Genomic DNA, 19,479 nt, shown 5'->3' on the forward strand with positions numbered 1-19,479 from the left:
TAACAACTACAAATATATACAAAAATAGGTGGAGCTAGCTTGTATATAGCTTGTATATATTTGTAGTTGTTATCTTTTCCATTTTTTATCCATCGAAGGCTGTAGTCTGACAGCCGAAAGCTCTGAAAGTTTTAACTTTATATAGCCAGTGAACGTTTTTTATAAATTTTTAACTAATTTTATCCCCCGATTTTCCCAACAACATGAATCCGATTTTCTAAGAAAGCTTTTCGATTGAAGACTACACACCTCAAAGGGAATTTTAAGCGAAAGTAAAATTCCCATTTCATGTTTCGTTATGGTACTTTACTGACAATTCTCCCCGTAAACTAGTTTTAATCTTCCTAAAGTCTGCAGGTGCTTAGTCTCATACGCAGACGTTCTTAGGGCTCGTCACACAATCTTCTTGACCCATATGGGGCAAATTGCGTGACGATCCCTCGGACCGCGAAATATTTTTTCCCCTTACAAATCACGCAGCATAGAAGGAATCAAGTTTTAATGCCATATTAATAAAGTTTACAGTGCAATACGCAAGGAATATTAAGGATTTAAATCTGGACAGTTTTTTGTAGGAAAATATAGTACATTGAAAACAATTTGGGTTTTCACTTTACAAACATTTTTCTTTTAGCTCAATATTTAAAGAACTATCCACACGTTTCCACCAAGTTCCCTCAAACCTTAATGGGCTTGGTGAATTACTAAAAAGTTTAACTATATATTTGGACAAATTATTTTGCTTTCCCAAATCTCTCCCGTTCTTTATTTTGACTTTGAACCTTCATAACAGTAAATACGACACAATAAAATATGAAAAACACTACTAACATATAATTAACATTCAGAATAGAGATATAAATATTTTCCATTTATCTATTTAACTTTCATTTGATAGCTGATTTACTCTCATTTTTAACATGTCACCGGCACCATTAACCAGTTCCACCTACCATCGGTCGCTACGGAAGATACAATTTAGAAGAAATTTTGTACAATAGAACAGGAGGAAGTGTATCGTTCTAGAATCTGGTCCCAATCGTAACAACTCCATGAGAGCAAATTGCGTCCAAAACGTCTTTGGCAATTGAACCGCACGAGGTAGTACTTTAGAAATGCCAAGCTGAATTAGTTCCCTTACGCCACGACAAATTTACAACTAACATTGTGTAGGTCAGTATGGACTCAATATTGAGAAGTAAAGAGCGGTTGATTATCATCTCAAAACAAACTCAAGATATCGTCACATTAAAGACCGTGACAAATACCATAGTTTTGAGAAGGGAGGATGAAGGTGTAAGAAAAGAGAGTGAAACATCAGCGCTTTATGAAAGATAGAGAGCGAGGGGACGAATTATGGAGAATTTTCATACGTTATGTAGTCAGGCTGATGCAACGGAAAATACAGCCTGAAAATGTCGGGTAGGCTCGTTTCATTTGCTTCTAGGCAACACAAACAGGTCAATGGTCCAGCCATTGCTTTCAAACCGCAACCACTGCATAACGTAATGGAAGTTTCGAGTACAGTTGAACTAAAAGACAGCAAAGAAAGTCCTGCTTTCTTTGCTGTCTTTACGTTCTGTTTAAAGCGCTATTGATTGGTGAAAATGCACTTCAGTAAAAACAACGGTGTTTTTCTACCCCACCCCCCTTCTTCCCACAAACGTTGTACACTGAAGTACTTGGGCGTGAAAACAGAAATATGGTTACTGAGATAATGATTTTTTTTTTGTTTTCTCCACACAGCGGAGGGCTTTATATATGGGTATGTCAGTATTTAATAAAAACACGTAACAATTTTCTATTTGTTGAATGAAGGATCCCTAAAACGGCACCCGTTACGAATCCCAAAAATTGTCTGAAAATAATCGTCATTTGCAAACGCGCACCTTCTTTGAAAATATCATTCCTAAAAATTTCAATTCCAACATAAAACTATCCCATTAAACTCGTTTAAAAACTACAAACTCTCACATATCATCGAACCATGGCGACAATCCGCCAAAAGCTCGCTTTGTAACAGTCAATAGCTTTAACAGGCGGATCTAAGCTGCATTGCCACTCCTCTACTAGCCACGACCCAAGGTCAATGATATGACTTCACCTTGTATCGCAGCACGAGATACGCCGCTAATCTTAGAATGATGAAGAACAGAAACAGTACAAAGCCATCAAAGTAAATCTTGGCGCCTTCTAAGTAGAGAGCATTTTCTTCTACATCCATGGACGCCAAAACATCCTCGCTGTTGACGAATATACAGCGTTTGTCCTTGCATTCTAAGGGTCCTCGTTTATTGCCATATATGGCGACTACCGTGCCTTCCCAGCTGTATCGCGCGTAAGACACGTATGTAAGCCACTGCATATACTTTGGTATGGTGTCAAAATTCACGAAGAAACCGCTGAATAGTAGCACAGGTATACCAGTCACTGGGGCGACGTACACCGCAGTCTGTGAAGAGCGATGGAAAAATGAAAAAAAGTTTTGATCGAATTTAAGTATTTTATGACCGTTATCAACCTATAATGAGTTATAATGACTTTTCCATACTCACCGGAAGACTGGGCGCCACCGTTCCTATAAGAAGCCCAATGGATTGCGCCACGAGACACGTGAGTATCGTGATGGACAGAAACTGAGTGTAACGCAATCCTTCATTTGGTTGATCCGTCATGAAATATACTATTGTACAGTAAATCACTGGAAACAGGATCTGTTAAAAGAAAGACGAGATGAGTTCTCACTGACTCCTATAGAGCCCTTCCTTTGGTCCGTCAAGCTACCTTTCGAATTGATGCGTGACACGCCCAAAGCTAAGGGCGTGATGGGATATTCTCGGAGTTCTGATAAGAGTGCAAGCTCTGCCCTTCAACCAACAAGGGCAATAAACATCTTTGCGTCAAAATTACAATAACGGTTACTGCCCTCTATGGAGAGACTGTTACACCATCGTAGAGTGCAGACCTCAAAGCTAGGCTTCAACCTGCAGTACATCCCTGACACCTACGTTGCTACCTAGAGATTTCATCCAGAATCCACGACAAACTCTGAAACATCTGTTCTCTTGCGCCATTTCTAGTCCGGACGAGAAGATATCAAGCAAGCCTCGGTTATCCTTACCTGGAATGGAACATCAGCCATTGTTTTCGCCAAGTAGTAGGATTTGAGACTGTACCAGTTGTTCAAATGTTCGCGAATAAAAACGAGTTTTTCCATGGGGACTGCAGATTAGAATACAGGAAACACATTTTATTACTAAGAACAAATATTGACTATTGATCATCAAAACACTTAACCGACATTTTCCTGCAGACACCTCAAGCATTTTATAATTCGAGAAAGAAGAAATCTAGAACAGTTTCTCTGAGCATCGCAGTCAAACTTTGATACGAGAAAAGTTGTACTTGGTTAAGAAACCACTCAATACTAAAAACAAGGAAGCAACTTGTGATAACTAAAACTAAGTTTGTTTAGAAGCAATGTTCGTCTCCTACACAGAACCTGACGCTATATTTATTGGAAAAAAAGGCGAACAACAGCTTTTGCTGTACTTACACGTGAGGACAGTGGGCATAAGAGAGGTAAACATGAGAAAAAGAAGCGAGAAGAACAAACAGCCAGTGTTGTTGAAGACTTTACTGCCGTCGTTTCCAATGCCGTGATATAAGAGTCCTATGAGCAGACCAACTGACGCTATGGAGATGAACCGAAGGTGAGTGAAAACACGATCTCTGAAGACGGACTGTGCCGCTCTTTTCAACAAGACCATGAACTGTAGAGAAAGATCAACAACAACAAAAAAAGATACCAAATGAGTGTCACTAGATAAAACAAATTTGTAAGGAAACGTGTTAACAAGCAGGCAGCCTAGATCGATATCAGTGCTTGCCTTTCAGGGCACAAAAAAGAATAAATGACAACTGGTACATGGGACCCTCACAGAAATTTCAGATAACTGAATGCAGGGAATTTGTCTCTCTTAGTTCCTGGCGTTTGGTCAGAACGAATGGCGGACGAAGAAAAAAAAATTCCTCTCTTTTCTTCCGTGCTGTTCCCAGCTAACTGAACCCCTAGAATGGCGACCATTTTAATTTCAAACACTCGGCCGGCTAGTACTAGGATTGGAGCCGAAAATATTGACGACCAGGAAAATTCGGCAGTTCAGGTAATATCCGATTGCACGGCGCGTTGTGATCGACTTCCGAAGGATTTTTCTGTTCCAGATCTCTTTTTTGTCACCGATCTTAATCTTTAATCTTTAACCTTTAATCATTCTTTAGACACGGCAAAAGTTACTTAGTTACTTTACACAGCGGGCGAATAAGAAGTTCCCGTGCATCGTTTAAAATTCAAAAAGGTAACATACATCAAAGCATGTGACGTAAACGTTTTTTGTAAGAGTCCCTCTGTGGAGACAGTGAGTGAGCAACCTCGTTCCCAGGGCTTTTTTCCTGAGAACGAGGTTGGTGAGTAAGGGCATTTACCAGGGAAGCAGGAATGGCGCACTACTGAGAGCCCTCGCCTCTCACCATTGTGGCCCGGCTTCGATTACGGCCCAGTGTCATATATGGATGTCGAGTTTGTTGTTGGTTCTCGCCTTGCTCCGAGGGTGTTTCTCCGGGTTCTCCGGTTTTTCTCCCTCCACAAAAACCTACATCTCCAAATTCCAATTCGATCAGGACAGAGGACCTGCATGAAAACCAGCTAAGGCTGATGTGGCTTTCTCTCTAAATATTGTAATTTATTTATTAATTCACCTGTGTGGTTTGACTTGCAGCATGTATGATGCTATCAGTACTGGTCTTTACGTTACAGTTGGGTAGCATAGACACCACCATGTTCCTAGAGTCATAGCTACAGCTGGTACTACTTGTAAGGCTTTTCTTCTGAGTCATGGACTCCTCACGCGCTTTCCACGCCTTCACAAGGCCTGGGATCACATTATCGCCATACTCTCCTGATGCAACCTCTATGACTGAAAAAAAGGCAGCAAAATGTTAGCGAAATGGTTAGATGAAAGAAGCAAGGCCCCTGTTAGAGTGTGGGGGAGGTGGGTGGTGGCAAAGACAGTCAACATTCTCCTGTCACTCTCAAAATATAGAGTTATTTTCCCTGTTCAAGTTAACTCTCACACTGCCAGCAAATTTTCATGGGCTATCACATCCGATTAGAAAACAAATTAAAGTTGTTGATGTGTTGTAGTGTTCTGTGGCCGCAATTTATAAGTAGAAATACGCGGAACCGTGAAAACTTCTGAAACTGCTCAGAGCTCTAGGAAAAACCATATACGAGGATGTTCTGGCATGTGACTTGGTACACCCAAGCTCACGTGACAAATAGATTCCCACCACATTCACTTGAGAAAGACGCTGTAACTGCGTCGAAAGCTTGTGATCGCTAAGACATTGACTATGCTTTGGTATCTTGTTTTCTTATCAATTTCCCGTAATTGTTTCCACTCTGGACCTCGCATTAGCTGACTGCGAATTTCAAATTCAACATGGCTGCCGTGGATCTTGTCTTGGTTCAGTTCTCAAGCTTGGTACTGTCTTAGATTCACTGTAAGTACATACTGTAGTCTGCAGGATTGTGGTACTTGGGACAAACCAGACCCTCGACAGCCAGGTACGGTATTAGGTCTTGTACAGTGCCCTGGAACAAGCACTTTCCTTCTGCTAAAATGTACAGCTGGGGAAAGAATAATTAAGGTAGCGATCAGCTTGTTGCAAACTTGTGGTTTAATGTTAAATAATTCAAATACTGATTATAAAACTTATTGCACTCGTGCGTGACATTGAAGGATCTGATGTTGCCGTGGCTGAATTTGTTTTGTGGTCTTCTGCACAGACAAGTGGAGACAAGATTGACACAAGGCTAAGACAAGGTTGGCAGAAAATGTGGACAGAGTTGGTACGAGGTTGGCACAAAGCCGAGACAAAGTTGGCACAAAATTGTCATAAGTTAAGGTTGGCACAAAATTGGCCAGAGGTCCCAGCAAGATTGGCATGAGGTTGGGACAGGATTGGCATAAGGGCAAAGATGGTTAGGACAAAGGTGGCATGAGACAGAGGTGAGGTTGACAGAAGGTTGGAACAGTGTTGCTATGTGCCGGTGAAAACAATCCCATTCGCTGCTTTTTTTTTTTCATTTCTCAGGGCAAATAGCACAGTTGAACTTCTTTTTATACAGAAACCAACAGCCACAGCCGAGTATCCGTATTATGGAGGTCAGGTGTCTGTATAATACGGGTAGAAATTGAATCTTGAATTTTGCTTTCTCTTGGGCAAAGTGAGCTGTCTGTAATATAGAGGTGCCTGCATGATGGAGGTGTCTGTATGAAAAGGTTTGACTGTACAACAATAACATTTATTATATGGCTTGTGTTTGTAGCCGATATAAGGTACGCTCTGATTCGCTAATTCTAGGGCATTATTCTCCTGTAAAGCCCACGATTACAGGCTCGCAAAACCAAAGGAAAAAGCCATGTAATAAACAACTTATTAACTGAGAGTGAGGTCTTAACGGGAAAATCTCAATCCTTGGCTTTGCCGTATTGACCTCGCCATCGCTCAATCAATACGGCACGGTCTTGGTTTGAGATTTTCCCGTAAAGACCTCACTCTGAGGTAATAAGTAGTTAATAACAGCAGTAAGAAACTGAACGAACCTTGTCAAACATTTCAAAGAGTTTTGCACTTGGTTGATGGATGGTACAAACCACAGTCCTTCCACCATGAGCCAGTGTCCTCATAAGACTGATGCACTGGAATGCTGAAGAGCTGTCCAGTCCACTGTTCAAACATAGCAAAAACAAAACCAGGTCAATGATTCACTGGTTAAAGTAATTTAAGTCGGTTATGATAGGCACTAAAGTTTGGTTTTACAACCAATAGGCCATTTGTTAGTTGGCTTTTGCCTCTGTGTCAAAATGAGTCTTTGTGCGAAACCATTCGTATGAAAATGTGTTCAGCCTTGAGGTTCATTTTCGTGTGAATCAATTAAACTCTTGTTCACATGAAAGGTTTTGCATGAGAACTCATTTTAAAACAGAGGCACAAAGTAACTCACAAATGGCCTATTGTATTAAACAAATCAAAAATGCACTCAAGATATGCTTATTTTCAAACTTACTTTTTTGCATTGATGGAAACAGAGTTTTCATTCTACATTTCACAAAATCGTTGAAAGATTTCATCATCAGTTGTAAACGTTTGTGCGGATAGCAAATTTTGGTGATGTATGCCAGGCTAAATGTTCTGCGAACTGGATCAAGGTTTTACTCTAGTTCACACAAATATGCAAGACCTTTGCTATTTCCACATACTGTTTGCTTTCATTCGCAACATGTGCTTAAAAAATAAAGTTTGATCTCACGAGTGACCAAGAGCTAAATTCTCCAGTGATATCACTACACTATCAAGCAGTTAATAGGTTATTAGAAAACAAAAAACAACAAATTCATCAAATAGGATATAAGAGAAGCAACAACCCTGGGACTGAACTTACAAAGCTCTCCTAAGTTAAGATGCATACCAAGCTTTGTTTTTTAACAGTAGCCTTTTGTATTCAAACAATACTTACGAGTCATTGTAATCTAAAAGGCTTTCGTGAATCTGGCTCCCAGTGTAGATGCAGTTTTTCTGGGCCATACCAAGCATTTTCAATCAGCTTTTTAACAGTCTTCCCTTAATCAAATCTATATGAAAATTATACCTGTCCAGTAATTGGAAAAGGATTGAAGTTTGGTAATATGTATTTCTCAAGGCAATCAATATTTCCATGGAAACGATAAACAAAAAAACTGAAAATCGGTAAAACATGAATTTTGCATGAACCAGATGTCCATGGAAATATTGATTGCCTTGAAAAATATGTAATACCAAACTTCAATCTATCTCCAATTAATTTTCATATTGATCCAAGAAGACTGTTAAAAAGCTCGCTGAAAATACTCGACTAGTACATGTATGGTCCAGAAAAAACTGTATCAGGACACAAGGGATCACTAATACACCCCACTTACCTTGTAGGTTCATCTAAAAAGATCAGTGGTGGATTATTCACCAGCTCAAGTGCTATTGCCAGCCGCTTCCTCTGGCCACCAGATATTTCACTCAGTCTTGTATTGGCAGTCTCTGTCAGGCCCAGGTTTACCAGGATTTCATTGATCTGGTAACACAAACAGTGTAAAGAAGACACAAACAAATGCACAATAAGCTAACAAACAAACTTTAGACACAGATATCTGGAGAGTGAGGTCCAGATTTACTCCAATCTGGTAACTTCAGCAGACTATTAAAGTTTTTTTCCACTGAAATAACACACACGATATTGAATCAACTTACCACTCTTTCCTTGTCTTCATGTAATAGACATTCCCTGAGATGCAAATTGGCGGACACCTGAACAGGAAAACATGCGAACACAATAACTATATAGTTCATATAGTGTGATCGTCCGGGTGAGTGTAGTTCTGAAAAGAACTGTTGTTGGTGACTGACATTTCGACAACCTGAGTGGAAGTCATCTTCTGAGTCAAGTGAATAGTGTTTGTTAGTCGATGATGTTATAAGTCTGGTCCATTGAACATGAACAATAATTATATATTGGTAGTTTTATAGGAGTGTAAAAAATGACAGGAGCTGGAAGAGCTAACCACAGGGGTTTAATTAACGTCTTCAGCAAGAGGGCAACTGGTTTTCACAGGCAGGCAAAACTTTTTTAATTGAACTTACTTATAAGAAAAACGTTCCTCTATATGGTCAAACAAGGTGGGCAAAATCATCCTAACAGCCAGTGAATTCATTCATTGTCTGATGCCCAACCCTTAATGAAACCCCTGACTTACCAGCTCTCCAGTGGTTCTGACTGGCTGGCTACAGAAATGAATATTGGACGCGACACCCTGTTTGGCCATCCTAGAACACATGTTTTTGTGACTGATAGAAGAATTATATCACATCCAAAAATCTTACCATCATGGACTCCATAACTGTGAGGTGTGGCAGAAGCACATCATCTTGCATGATGTAACAGGACATTTTACGGAACTGCCGCAAGTTGCGTTCCATGCCATTGACCAACACCTGACCAGCTGCATCTTTGGTTCTACGGTAAAAGAAAAATAATCAGGCACTTAAGTCTCTTGTACACTGATGTTCCAGAAAATATCCACAGCCCCTCCCTCATGGGATCGTTTGGGTTTGAACTGCCCCCCTTGAAAATTTCAGTTTTCGCTCATGCTTTCCTCTAAAAATTTAATTGACTTCTTAGACCTCCCACCTCCCCTTTGGAATTTTCAATAACCCTCCTTGAGGAGGGTATGGAAAGATATTTTCTGGAACCACATATTGGAAGAACTTTCTGTAAGCAAACATTCTTTGCACCTCAAACAGTGTCCACATAGGAGAGAAGCTGGCTTATACAGGAGTTTCATTAGTGTTCTCAGAAGGAGGGGAACCAGTTTTCACGGGCAAGCAAAACTATTTGAACTGAACTTCTTTGTAAGAAAAACTTTCTGCTAGATGGTCAAACCAGGCAGGCAAAATTGTCCATTTGCCCGGTGCCCAGAATCTAATGAAACCCCTGCTTATAGAAGGTGCAAACATGTGGGCAGGATCGTCTTGTTGTATGTGCCAGCCAAGTACATCTACTTCTTAGAATCCTGATTTTTTAAACCAAAAATAGACCATTTCTGTGTCAAAAAAAGTCTTTGAGGGAACCATTCATATGAAAATGTGTTTCCCCTACAGGTTCATTTTCATGTAAATTAAACTTTGTTCCATATGAAAGGTTTTACATGAGGACTCATTTTGAAACAGAGGTAAAAGGTAAGTCAGAAATGGCCTATTGCTTTGACAAATTGGGTAGTTTGAGAAATAAAGGGTAAAATTATGGTGTCCAACTGAGGGGTAGGATATAACTTTTTGTTTGAGTCATCAGGAGGTTCAAGAAACCAGGATTCCACAGTATTAATTACTAGTTGAATAAAAAACTTGATGCCTTTGTGGAAGACCAAACACCTTTATGGTTCAATTCTGTTTCCATGCAGCAACAATATTGATTACACCACAACATGGTAACTGTTATCATATTTTTATTACCTGTATCCTGCTAGAATATTAATCAATGTCGACTTCCCAGCTCCTACAAGAGAAAAGAAATTGAGGTGTGAGGTGCTGCACCACTTTCCTGCAAGAATTGTTTGCTATGGATCATGTTTAGAGATCAGAAAGACCAGAATTAGTCTAGGACAATTCTAAGTTTCTTTTTTGCAGATATATGTAACTTTAAATGCTCAGTCTAGCAATTCTTTTCATTTGAGCTAGCAAATTCATGATTTAAAATCAGTGAACCAAACTCTGTAATAAACCCCCTCCTGTCCCTGACCCACTGTCTGTCTCAAAAGGTCCTGAAAGGAGATAACCCCACCACCCCTATGCTCTATTTCTGCTGCTCTCTCTTGTCAAGTCTATGTTCCTCCTCTCCTCTCCTTCAGGGGAGCAGTGTAGGCTCCTTTCCCGAACAGTGGCTGGCAATCGAGCCTACACAATTCCCTGTGAGCTGGCTTAGTTTTACAGTATGAATGATATGGGTTTAGGCTTTTAGGCACCCAAAATACTATTTTTCCAGGAATAATAATGTGTCAATCGATGTCAATAAGCTAATAACATGCAGGGGCATTTCAATGGCCCTTCAATTCCTAAATCATTACATAACTCTGTTCTCTATTCTGTGAATATCAAATTTAGTGTTGTGAAATATACAGATCAAAGTATTCACTATACAAGTCATGTAACTGAGGTGCTTACATGACCATCAATTTAATTCAAATCATTCAAACAAGTGTACTGCAAGACTTACTGACAATCCTATTGGATTTCACAAGTCATAGACTCTTCCTGAGCTTATAAACTCAGCATTGAACTATTTTGAATGTTTAGCTTATAAATTATATTGTACAATCTGTCACGAAGAATAAAAAGAATGTCCAGCAATACAATTGATGGCTATATCAATCAGCATTTTATAACAGGCCAAGAGAGGGTATATTGCAAGTGATTTTGGTGTGTATAAAATGTCGTAAAAACTTAAAATTTTTAATTAACAAAAATAGCTATTTAAATAAATAAATAAATAAATAATTATTTACATGAGAGGTTTTACATGCTGATATTATTATTTCAGTCGACCACATATTCCCAAGCCACTAATGCAATAGGTCAATTTCGACATATTAAAATTGTAACTTAGTTCAGAGGATTGGGAAAATTAAGCAAATAAAACCACAATAAGGTTGAGGAATGAAATATAATTCTTTCTGTTTTGTTCCTCCATGTCTCGGAACCAAATACAAATATTAAATTATTGAAATTGGCCCATTTTTTTTGGTAAGTCACTCTGTGATAAGGATAACACCATTTCCCACATGAACAAAAAACTTTTTTTTCTTACTGACCAAAATATTTTTTTTATTATTCCTTAATTACCTCCCACATGATTCAATTGTGATTGCTAATAACTAAACTATTCTCACCCTGGCTATATCCTAACAAGTCTTAATCATATTGAAATTAGAGAGCGGGTTTACAGAGGCCATGCATGGTGTGTGATGAGGGCAAAAAATTACTGTATGACACATGATAGCAACCAAAAGGGAGAAATAATAAATAAGTCCATTGCTGAAAGTATATTGTGATGCATGAAGAAACATGATCAATACAAGTAGCTGCCTCCTTTGGCACATTCTACGTGGTATTCAGTCTGTAGTAAGTACATTGTCGCTTAAATAGGTGTCGCTGCTCAATATACAGCACTCAGCACCCTTAAGATATAGTGATAAAATTAGGTCCTAAGAGGAAATTATATATATTGATGCTAAATAATCATACAGTACCTGATGGCCCCAGCACAGCAACCAGCTCACCACTTCTAAACTCTCCAGATACTCCATGAATTATTGTCTTTTGCTCTGAAAACAGACACTAGTTAGGGCGCTGGCCAAATCCAGAGTACACGGAAGAAGAATGAGAACAGGAAATATTTAAAACATGAAATGCAAAATGATGTTTTTCATACTTTAAGTTCTCTGATTAGTCTAAATATCACAGACCTGACAGTGGTTAGCTCAAAATAATAATGGAGAGATAAACCCTAGCTTGTACAGACACCTGTATCCCACATTGACTCTTATCCGCAGTGCCATTTCCTTATTTCCTGTTTTAAGCAAGCCCCTGGGAATATAGTCAAGACAACTAGGGACCTTTATCTATAGGGGAGGTTCAAAATGTAATGTTTGTATAAAGCTGCAAGAAACAAGACTAAGTGTGTGATAAGTACAGGTGTCTGTTAAGGACAGTTTGACTGTACACACACATATACAGACTTAATGATCCATGGGATTGATTGAGAAAGATAATAACTTCTTGAACAATAATCAGGGAGAAAACTAATAATTATTGTGGTACATTAGCCCACAGTCTTATGTAAAGCTCTTTCACAGAATGATGAAATTGCTTCATTCCCAAAATTGAATGAATCACAATTACTACGTATTTTGAATTTCCTTCCCGTCCCTTCTCTATAGATACTTTGACCATTTTCCTCTCAACACTAAGCTATAAGGTAAGGGTATACAGGAATGAACAAATTCAACCTGTCATTTTAACTATAAATATATATTGTTAGGTAAAAGATACATTTTGGTATAAAGGCTTGAGCTAAAAACTTAAAGCCTATCTCAGTTTTTAGACTTTGTTAAGAATAAGATCATTGTACAAAGAGCTATTTTTTATTCCAAAGTTCAAATGAACAAGTTTTATTCTGTAAGGAAACTATTCCTTAATCTGTGACAACAACTGTAAGTAGGATAATAAGAGGTATTATCAAGTACTCTGGTGCAAGTCCATCTCTTTTGTAATGTGCTGAAATAAATAAATTTATTAAAAAAACAAACAAACAAAAACAAAACCACAAAAAAAGAATGACAATTCATTTTAGGGAAAAACAGAATGAATAATTCTACATGAAACCCAATAAATTAATGAGCAATAATTGATACACTGATAGTCTGCTTTTGTTCAACTTCCACCAAGTCTATGAATTAAGCTTTTGTTTGAATGGTCACACACTTAATTAAGGTTTTTATCTGCAGACTCACAATCAAAAATCATGAAAAAAACTAATTCGATTTTAATATAAACATTAATTTTCTCTTTTTTTCTGTCATTAAGGTTTAGCTCTGCTAGTGACACTGGTTTATCTGAAGCCAGTTCATTAATTAGTAACAGAGTGTCTGTCATAGATTATACAGTCAGGTATGTCCTATCAAGATGGAGTGCATGTTTTCTTTGGTTTTGAAATTAAGTCAAGTAAACCACTTGTCACTGTGCAGTGTATCTACACACTCATGATTAGAAAAAATTACTGACATTGGAAAAATTTCACATTAACAATAAGGTTTAAGTTCTAGGATTGACACTTCACCACTTTGTTTAATTACTGTCATGCATACACTACACATGCCTAAGTTTCAAGACTGTCGAAAAACAACTTTTAAGAGGTCAAGAAGGCAAGGTCACCATTCAGTGGGAAAAACCACACACAAACTGTCCAATTTCATTGACAAAATTTGCTATGTTAACTAGCTATACATAATAATATTCTTATAACATGGTGAAATTACTGAAAGCATAAGATGTAGTTAAATTCTTGTGTCTAAAGTATGTATTTTAATTTAACTCAACTGTAACAAATGAAATATAACACCAGGTTAACTGGGAAGGGAAATGCTTGAAATAAATTGAAAGAAAGAGCTATATTAGGTAACACTGAGATGTGATCAGGTTTTAACCAGCTTAGGTTCACGTGCAAGGGCACACCTACTGATACTCACTCCACCATCACACCACGCACGAGAACATGTAAAGGTCACATATTTACTTACAAAATGCATGTGGTTTAATAACAAGAGTCACTATCTGCATCATGGCACGAGGAATATACTGCTATTGTGTTAAATTATTACTATTATGTAACAGAATAACATTTTTGAAAGAAGGCACGGCTCTGAGAGAGATCAACACCAGTGTTATGGAACCAGCAAGAAGCAATTTTGGATAAGGACCTGGTGAAGATGCTCGAAGAGTGACCTTGGGCAGAACAGTAGTAAGCCCAGAGCGGAGGAAAGCTGAGGAAACAGGTTCTCTCTTGTGACATTTGATGGCATGAATTTGTGTTAAGTCTTGTCACTCAATGACCTGCCCAAGGTCTAGAAGGATTTAGTTAGCCAATTAGAACACAGCTTGCATTGTAAAAAGAGTCCCTTGTTTTAAGGTATGATCAGCAAATTCCTGAACTAGTATGTCTTGTCAATCAGTGACCTTCCCCATGCTCCAGGCGTAAAAGGATTTAGCTAGCCAATTAGAACACAGCATGCATTGTGAAAAGAGTCCCTTGTTTTATTAGGGCATAATCAGTGAATTCCTGAACTAGCTAACATAATCTCATGGCTCCTCGTTTTTTTTCTACATTTTCATACATTTTTATGTTCATTTATGACTGAAAAAATAACATTAGCTAAGTGCTCACAATAAATCCAAAGTTATCAAAAGATACCAATATGCAAGTTTATGAAGAGGTTCTAATTTTTTATGATACTATGCTGTACTACTCTCCTGTAGGTCCGATATAGGTGTTCAAACATTTAGGACAATTTTAAATGTTTTTTGTTGTTGTTAATTCCAGAAAAAAAAGTATCTACAGTTGTATGATTTTAATGATGTAAAGTATGCAGAGATTTTGTAGCTTTAGCAGTGGATCTACGATTTGTTTCCTCGAACGTTATCGTAAATAAGCAAGCTGCTGTCTTAATATAAACTTTACTGTTCTTTATTGGTTATTCCGCGGATATATTATGCATATGGGGGGCTTTTAAGAGCCAGAAAATATATCTCGTTGCATGTGACGTATGTAAATAGTGATATGCTGTATTTTAGCGTTATGCCTTTGTCAATGGCAAAAGTATACTTCAAATTGTTTAAAACGTATTTCCTTCAAGTTTGTTTAACGTAGGGAAGCTCGTTAAGCCTTGCGGGCAACTTTATAAACGATCACTTGCATTCGTTCTTGCAGGTTCTTGGTGTTTTACATTTTTCGAAAAAACGTTTTGATAATAACGCTTTTGGTCTTTTACCGTGTCGGACACAAGGAAAGTGGAAGTAAATTAAAAGGGAATCGCGTACGTATTTTATATTTTAATCTGCCATTTCCGTGCAAGGGAATCCACGATCCTGGCTTTTGTCCTTGAACCCGCCTTGTATTGACAATTACGCATTGTCGGTTTCGGGGAAAAGACGAGAACACAACATGAAAATAAAGCTAATACTGCAAATCAGAATTTTAGCGTTGTTGTTCTCAAAAATGGCGTTTATTATGGTTATTTCATTGGACGTTTTGGAAACACCAGGCAATCGACATTTCATTCGGTAGGGAAAACCCTGCACTGACGAAATACCACGCCAGGAAAACACTCCTGCAGGTACAAATAAAATTGTTTTTCCGTCTAAGGACGTCTTTACATTCATTCCTCTTGATAAAGATTCCTTCCATTATTTAACCAAGAGTTATAATAAGTAAATTACTTCCAACAGCCAATCAAGGGGAAATCGAGTTAGCGGAAAAAGCTTTGAGCTCATGGAAAGTGAAACCAGCCTACTGTTTACCATGCAAAGTGTGAAATGTACATCTAAATTCGTACACTAGAAACGGAAAACACTAAGTTGGTTTCTGTGTAATTTCCTTCAGGAGCTGTGTAAATCTTCAACTTTTTAAAAAAGTAAATACAAATATGCCGAGAGTTACAAATAAATAGGCCGGAAATTCAGGAGACTTTCAGAACAAACGGGCTTGCATCGTCAGCGCATCGCAGTCCAGTTGTTTTTCTCGTCACGCCTGGAAGGTCCTGTAAGCTTCTTCGATGTACCAAGCCTGCAATTAAACTGTTTACAGTGCTGAATAAATCCTTACAAATTATCCCAAAACTCTCCATGTGACCTTATTATTTTCGGTCTAAAAAAACTCGAGATTAACCTTTTTAAAAGCTTTTCAAATCGAGTCAGTACACGTCTCGTTTCGCTCTCTTTGTTTGACTCGCCATCGCGGAGTAATTAATATCCTTCCCATCGCGGTAGCGTTTATTCCGCGATTATTTTTGCGCTGGATTTGATGCAGAGTCGGTAGAAAATAATCTATATTATGCTCACCTTTTCGGCCTTGTTTTACCCTGTAAGTAACATCGATAAATTCCAGATCCACTTTCTGTCTCGGTCGTTGCCAGAAGCTCAGACGCTCAAGATATTCGCCGGCCTCGAGCATCGAATCTTTGCTGTCCACCGAGGTTGAATCCTCGCCGCCACAACATTTGATGGCCGACTTACAGCTTTCGGCTCGGCCAGAGATAAAATTTTCCATCGACTTCAGCCACTAGCAATTCCCGGGTATTGTTTCTCAATTTTTCTAAGTCATGTGAGACCAACCGTCTTTGTAATGTTCCCACGTCGTCTCAAAGTCCAAAACTTGTGTAATTGATTAATAATTTATAGCTTGCTTTACTGTGCAAATTTCATATTCTCTGTGTTTCTCGGCAACTTGCGGTTCAGTTGGACAGGTTGGTAACTGTCAAGTCTTCACCGAAATTCCTGTTAGCGGCTGATTTCCGCAGAAAGACGAAATCCTCTCGATGAATCTTTCAATTTCAGGTCAAATTCATGTTTCCTGTATAAAAATACGACTAACTATTGTTACGTCACAAACTGCTGCACAAATATCAACTTCGAAACTTAGGAATCCTACGTAATGGCAATTTGCTAATCAATCGTCCAAATATCAGGTCTAGCGGTCTTGAAAAAACACACACAAAAAAATGAACTGAAAACATCACTGCAAAAAGAATGATTGTGCTGATGGAAGTTCGTGTGAGGCCTGCTGTTATATGAAAGCAAATTACACGAAGTCTTTACATAATTTTCTACAAGCGCACATAAACATGATTTTGTGATTTTTCAACCGCAACAAAATTAATTCATCGGTTAGTCTCGTGGGTTTTTAATTCAGGGAAAACGATTGCTCGGTGGACACAGAAAGAAGAAATGCAATGTCCCTGTATTTTCCTTTGATCTCCCAAGGTCTTTTTACCCAAAACCGGAAATGAGGTGTTTTGTTCCACTTTCTCCACGTGGTGTCTCAAACATAGCTAGCTGACTAGAGCCCAAGACGTTTGATTTTCAGTAAATACTATATACTTGAATCAAATGGTTTCTGATATTAGCTGCACAGTTGACTGACATTTTGAAAAAAACATCCTTACCGCAAATGCATGCATATTTGTTCAATCTGGTGTCAGTGAAAACTTGCACTCCAAAGTTCTAAGCCTGTATTAATGCAAAAATATTGTATGCTTGATTTAGCTTGCATTCTGCTCTTTATTCTTGCAGCAAAGTTATTATATTTAATCCCGAAATAGCTAAATTAATAATTTTCAACTTACAAGAACTATATTTAATCGCAACTAGAATATGTAAACTAGAGTTTGAAATCTTAACAAAAAGACTAAGAATTTAAAACTTATTCTTAAAGTAAAAGGGGATTTATTTATATCAAGTTGCTCCTAAGGAGCAAAAATGTGAATGTGAATTTCTCTTTTCAGAGGAATATCACTGTCCCTGAGAATTAATTTGTTTAAGAAAACAGCCCAAAAGAAAGGGCATGCCAAAAGCTGTAGTTCTATAACTCAACAAAAAGACTTCTACTTCTTGAAAGGAATCTTGGCCAAAAAAAGTTTTCTTCCAAATATTTACATTATAATGTTATTGTGTGATATTTGGATGTTTTAAAGATACAGCATTGTGTGAATTAGAATATAAAGGTGCTATAATCAATTGTAAATCATATTCTGGCTGTTAATGTACAGTGCTAACAGGGCACCTTTTGTAGAATCCATATTGAGATATCTGACAGTACAAAGACGTCACAAATTACCATAGAGTAACATAGCGACGCCCAGGTGATTTAAACTGGAAACCAAACCCCCTGAATTAGAACCACTTATGGAGATATTGACTTAAGGCACCAGGATCAGTTAAGGAAAACCATTAGGCATATTTAAAAGCTTGCTCTTAAGGCAAGATTTCCTTTAACCGAGTAAATAATCTGCATTCCACCTGTCAAGATCTACATCCAGGAGTCACAGGCAAACTTGGCACCCTTCCCCTTTAGGCTAAAAATATAAGGCCCCAGTAGGAGTCCATTACTTAATTATATTACTGGGCCAGAGACAGTAACATGATGCAAAGTTTTAACTTTTAAATTTAAAATTTTTAACTCAGGTAGCTAGTAAGCGTATAAAATTTTCAGACTGGAGATAGCACTCTGAATACACTCCATAGAACTAAGGTTAGCCTGAATAGCTGCACTCAGGTTAGCCTGTTTGCGGTTAGCTCCCCGTAATGGAAATGGAACATAATATTATTAATGAGCATTAATGCAGACTGCAGTCTGCATTCAGCAGTCTGCAAATGTCATTCACCGGCTATTAAGAAGATAACTTGTAAACATAAATTACCGTCTGTTCAGCTAGGGAATTTGATGCGTTAATGAAGTTTATTCTAGATTTTTCTTTTATCATGCAATTATTTTGCTCTTTCCACTCAATACCCCCAGTCTCTCCTGTCATAAATTCCCAAAACAGGAAATTGTTTGATAAAACACAGCCTGTAACAATTTTTTTAATTAAATTAGTTTTTCAAAAATCCAAAGTAAAACTGAAAAGGTACAGTAGTTGTGTGCCATTCACAGTTCACATAAAGGCAAACCTTTGTTGCTAATGCGCCCACCTGCAGCCCACCCACTAGTTTGCCTCCCACACACCCCCAACATAAAAATTAATTGCCATTTTAACCTCTTTTAAATATTCATAATTTCCCTGTGAATAATTTTCCTCTTCGATAACCCTTCAGGAAGGCTTCTATATTAGAATTTGGGAACAACTTATGAGTTTTCAAAGTAAAAAACCGTTCCCTTGGCTGTCCTATCGACCATCTTCAAATTCGCACGAAATTGTAAGGCAGCTTAATTTTGTAGTGGTTTAATGCGTTTATCTGGTTGCCGCTAACCAATTTGCATAAAACTGCATGCTATATTGATCTCACACGTTAACTAGCAACAATTTCTTACCGTAACAACCGATACTCAGTCACATTGTCTGCAGAAATATCGCCTCAGTGAAGTTAACTAAATTAAAAACAGCTTACATTTTAGTTCTTCTTTGTGTAAAGACTTCTTAGAAAGAAAGCTGTCTTTTTCAGTTCTTCAAATTTTTACTTACTTTTCTGCTTTCAGCCTAAAGCAAAGAAACTTCTGTTCGGGGTATTTTCTCGTAAAATTGTCGTTTTCTCTCCAAACTACCGTTTTCCTTGGTTGAT

At 38.0% G+C, this 19,479-nt stretch overlaps 1 protein-coding gene across 1 annotated transcript; it reads right to left on the reverse strand.

The window, feature by feature from the left end:
* LOC145492971 (ATP-binding cassette sub-family G member 4-like) lies at positions 1 to 19,468 on the reverse strand. The gene is made up of 14 exons (XM_081472347.1): positions 19,383 to 19,468; positions 16,264 to 19,288; positions 11,898 to 11,972; positions 10,105 to 10,147; positions 8,977 to 9,109; positions 8,347 to 8,403; positions 8,025 to 8,170; positions 6,669 to 6,792; positions 5,575 to 5,689; positions 4,759 to 4,976; positions 3,557 to 3,773; positions 3,122 to 3,222; positions 2,556 to 2,714; positions 1 to 2,452 (listed from the first exon to the last, which is right to left on the reverse strand). The coding sequence occupies exons 2-14, from the start codon at positions 16,469 to 16,471 to the stop codon at positions 2,087 to 2,089; spliced, it is 1,962 nt and encodes a 653-aa protein (XP_081328473.1). The 5' UTR covers positions 16,472 to 19,288; positions 19,383 to 19,468; the 3' UTR covers positions 1 to 2,086.
* Between the last annotated feature and the right edge of the window lie 11 nt (positions 19,469 to 19,479).

This window comes from Orbicella franksi, chromosome 7 (assembly GCF_964199315.1).
Source record: "Orbicella franksi chromosome 7, jaOrbFran1.1, whole genome shotgun sequence".
Taxonomy (NCBI): Eukaryota; Metazoa; Cnidaria; class Anthozoa; order Scleractinia; family Merulinidae; genus Orbicella; species Orbicella franksi.

Bases quoted from the DNA above. Each gene is read 5' to 3' on its own strand.
- LOC145492971 (XM_081472347.1), bottom strand. From the start codon at position 16,471: ATGGAAAATTTTATCTCTGGCCGAGCCGAAAGCTGTAAGTCGGCCATC. The intron at 10,148-11,897 runs GTACTGTATGAT...TTTCTCTTGTAG, and splicing joins TGCTGTGCTGGGGCCATCAG to GAGCTGGGAAGTCGACATTG. The intron at 3,774-4,758 runs GTGAATTAATAA...CTTTCTCTACAG, and splicing joins CTGCAAGTCAAACCACACAG to TTCATGGTCTTGTTGAAAAG.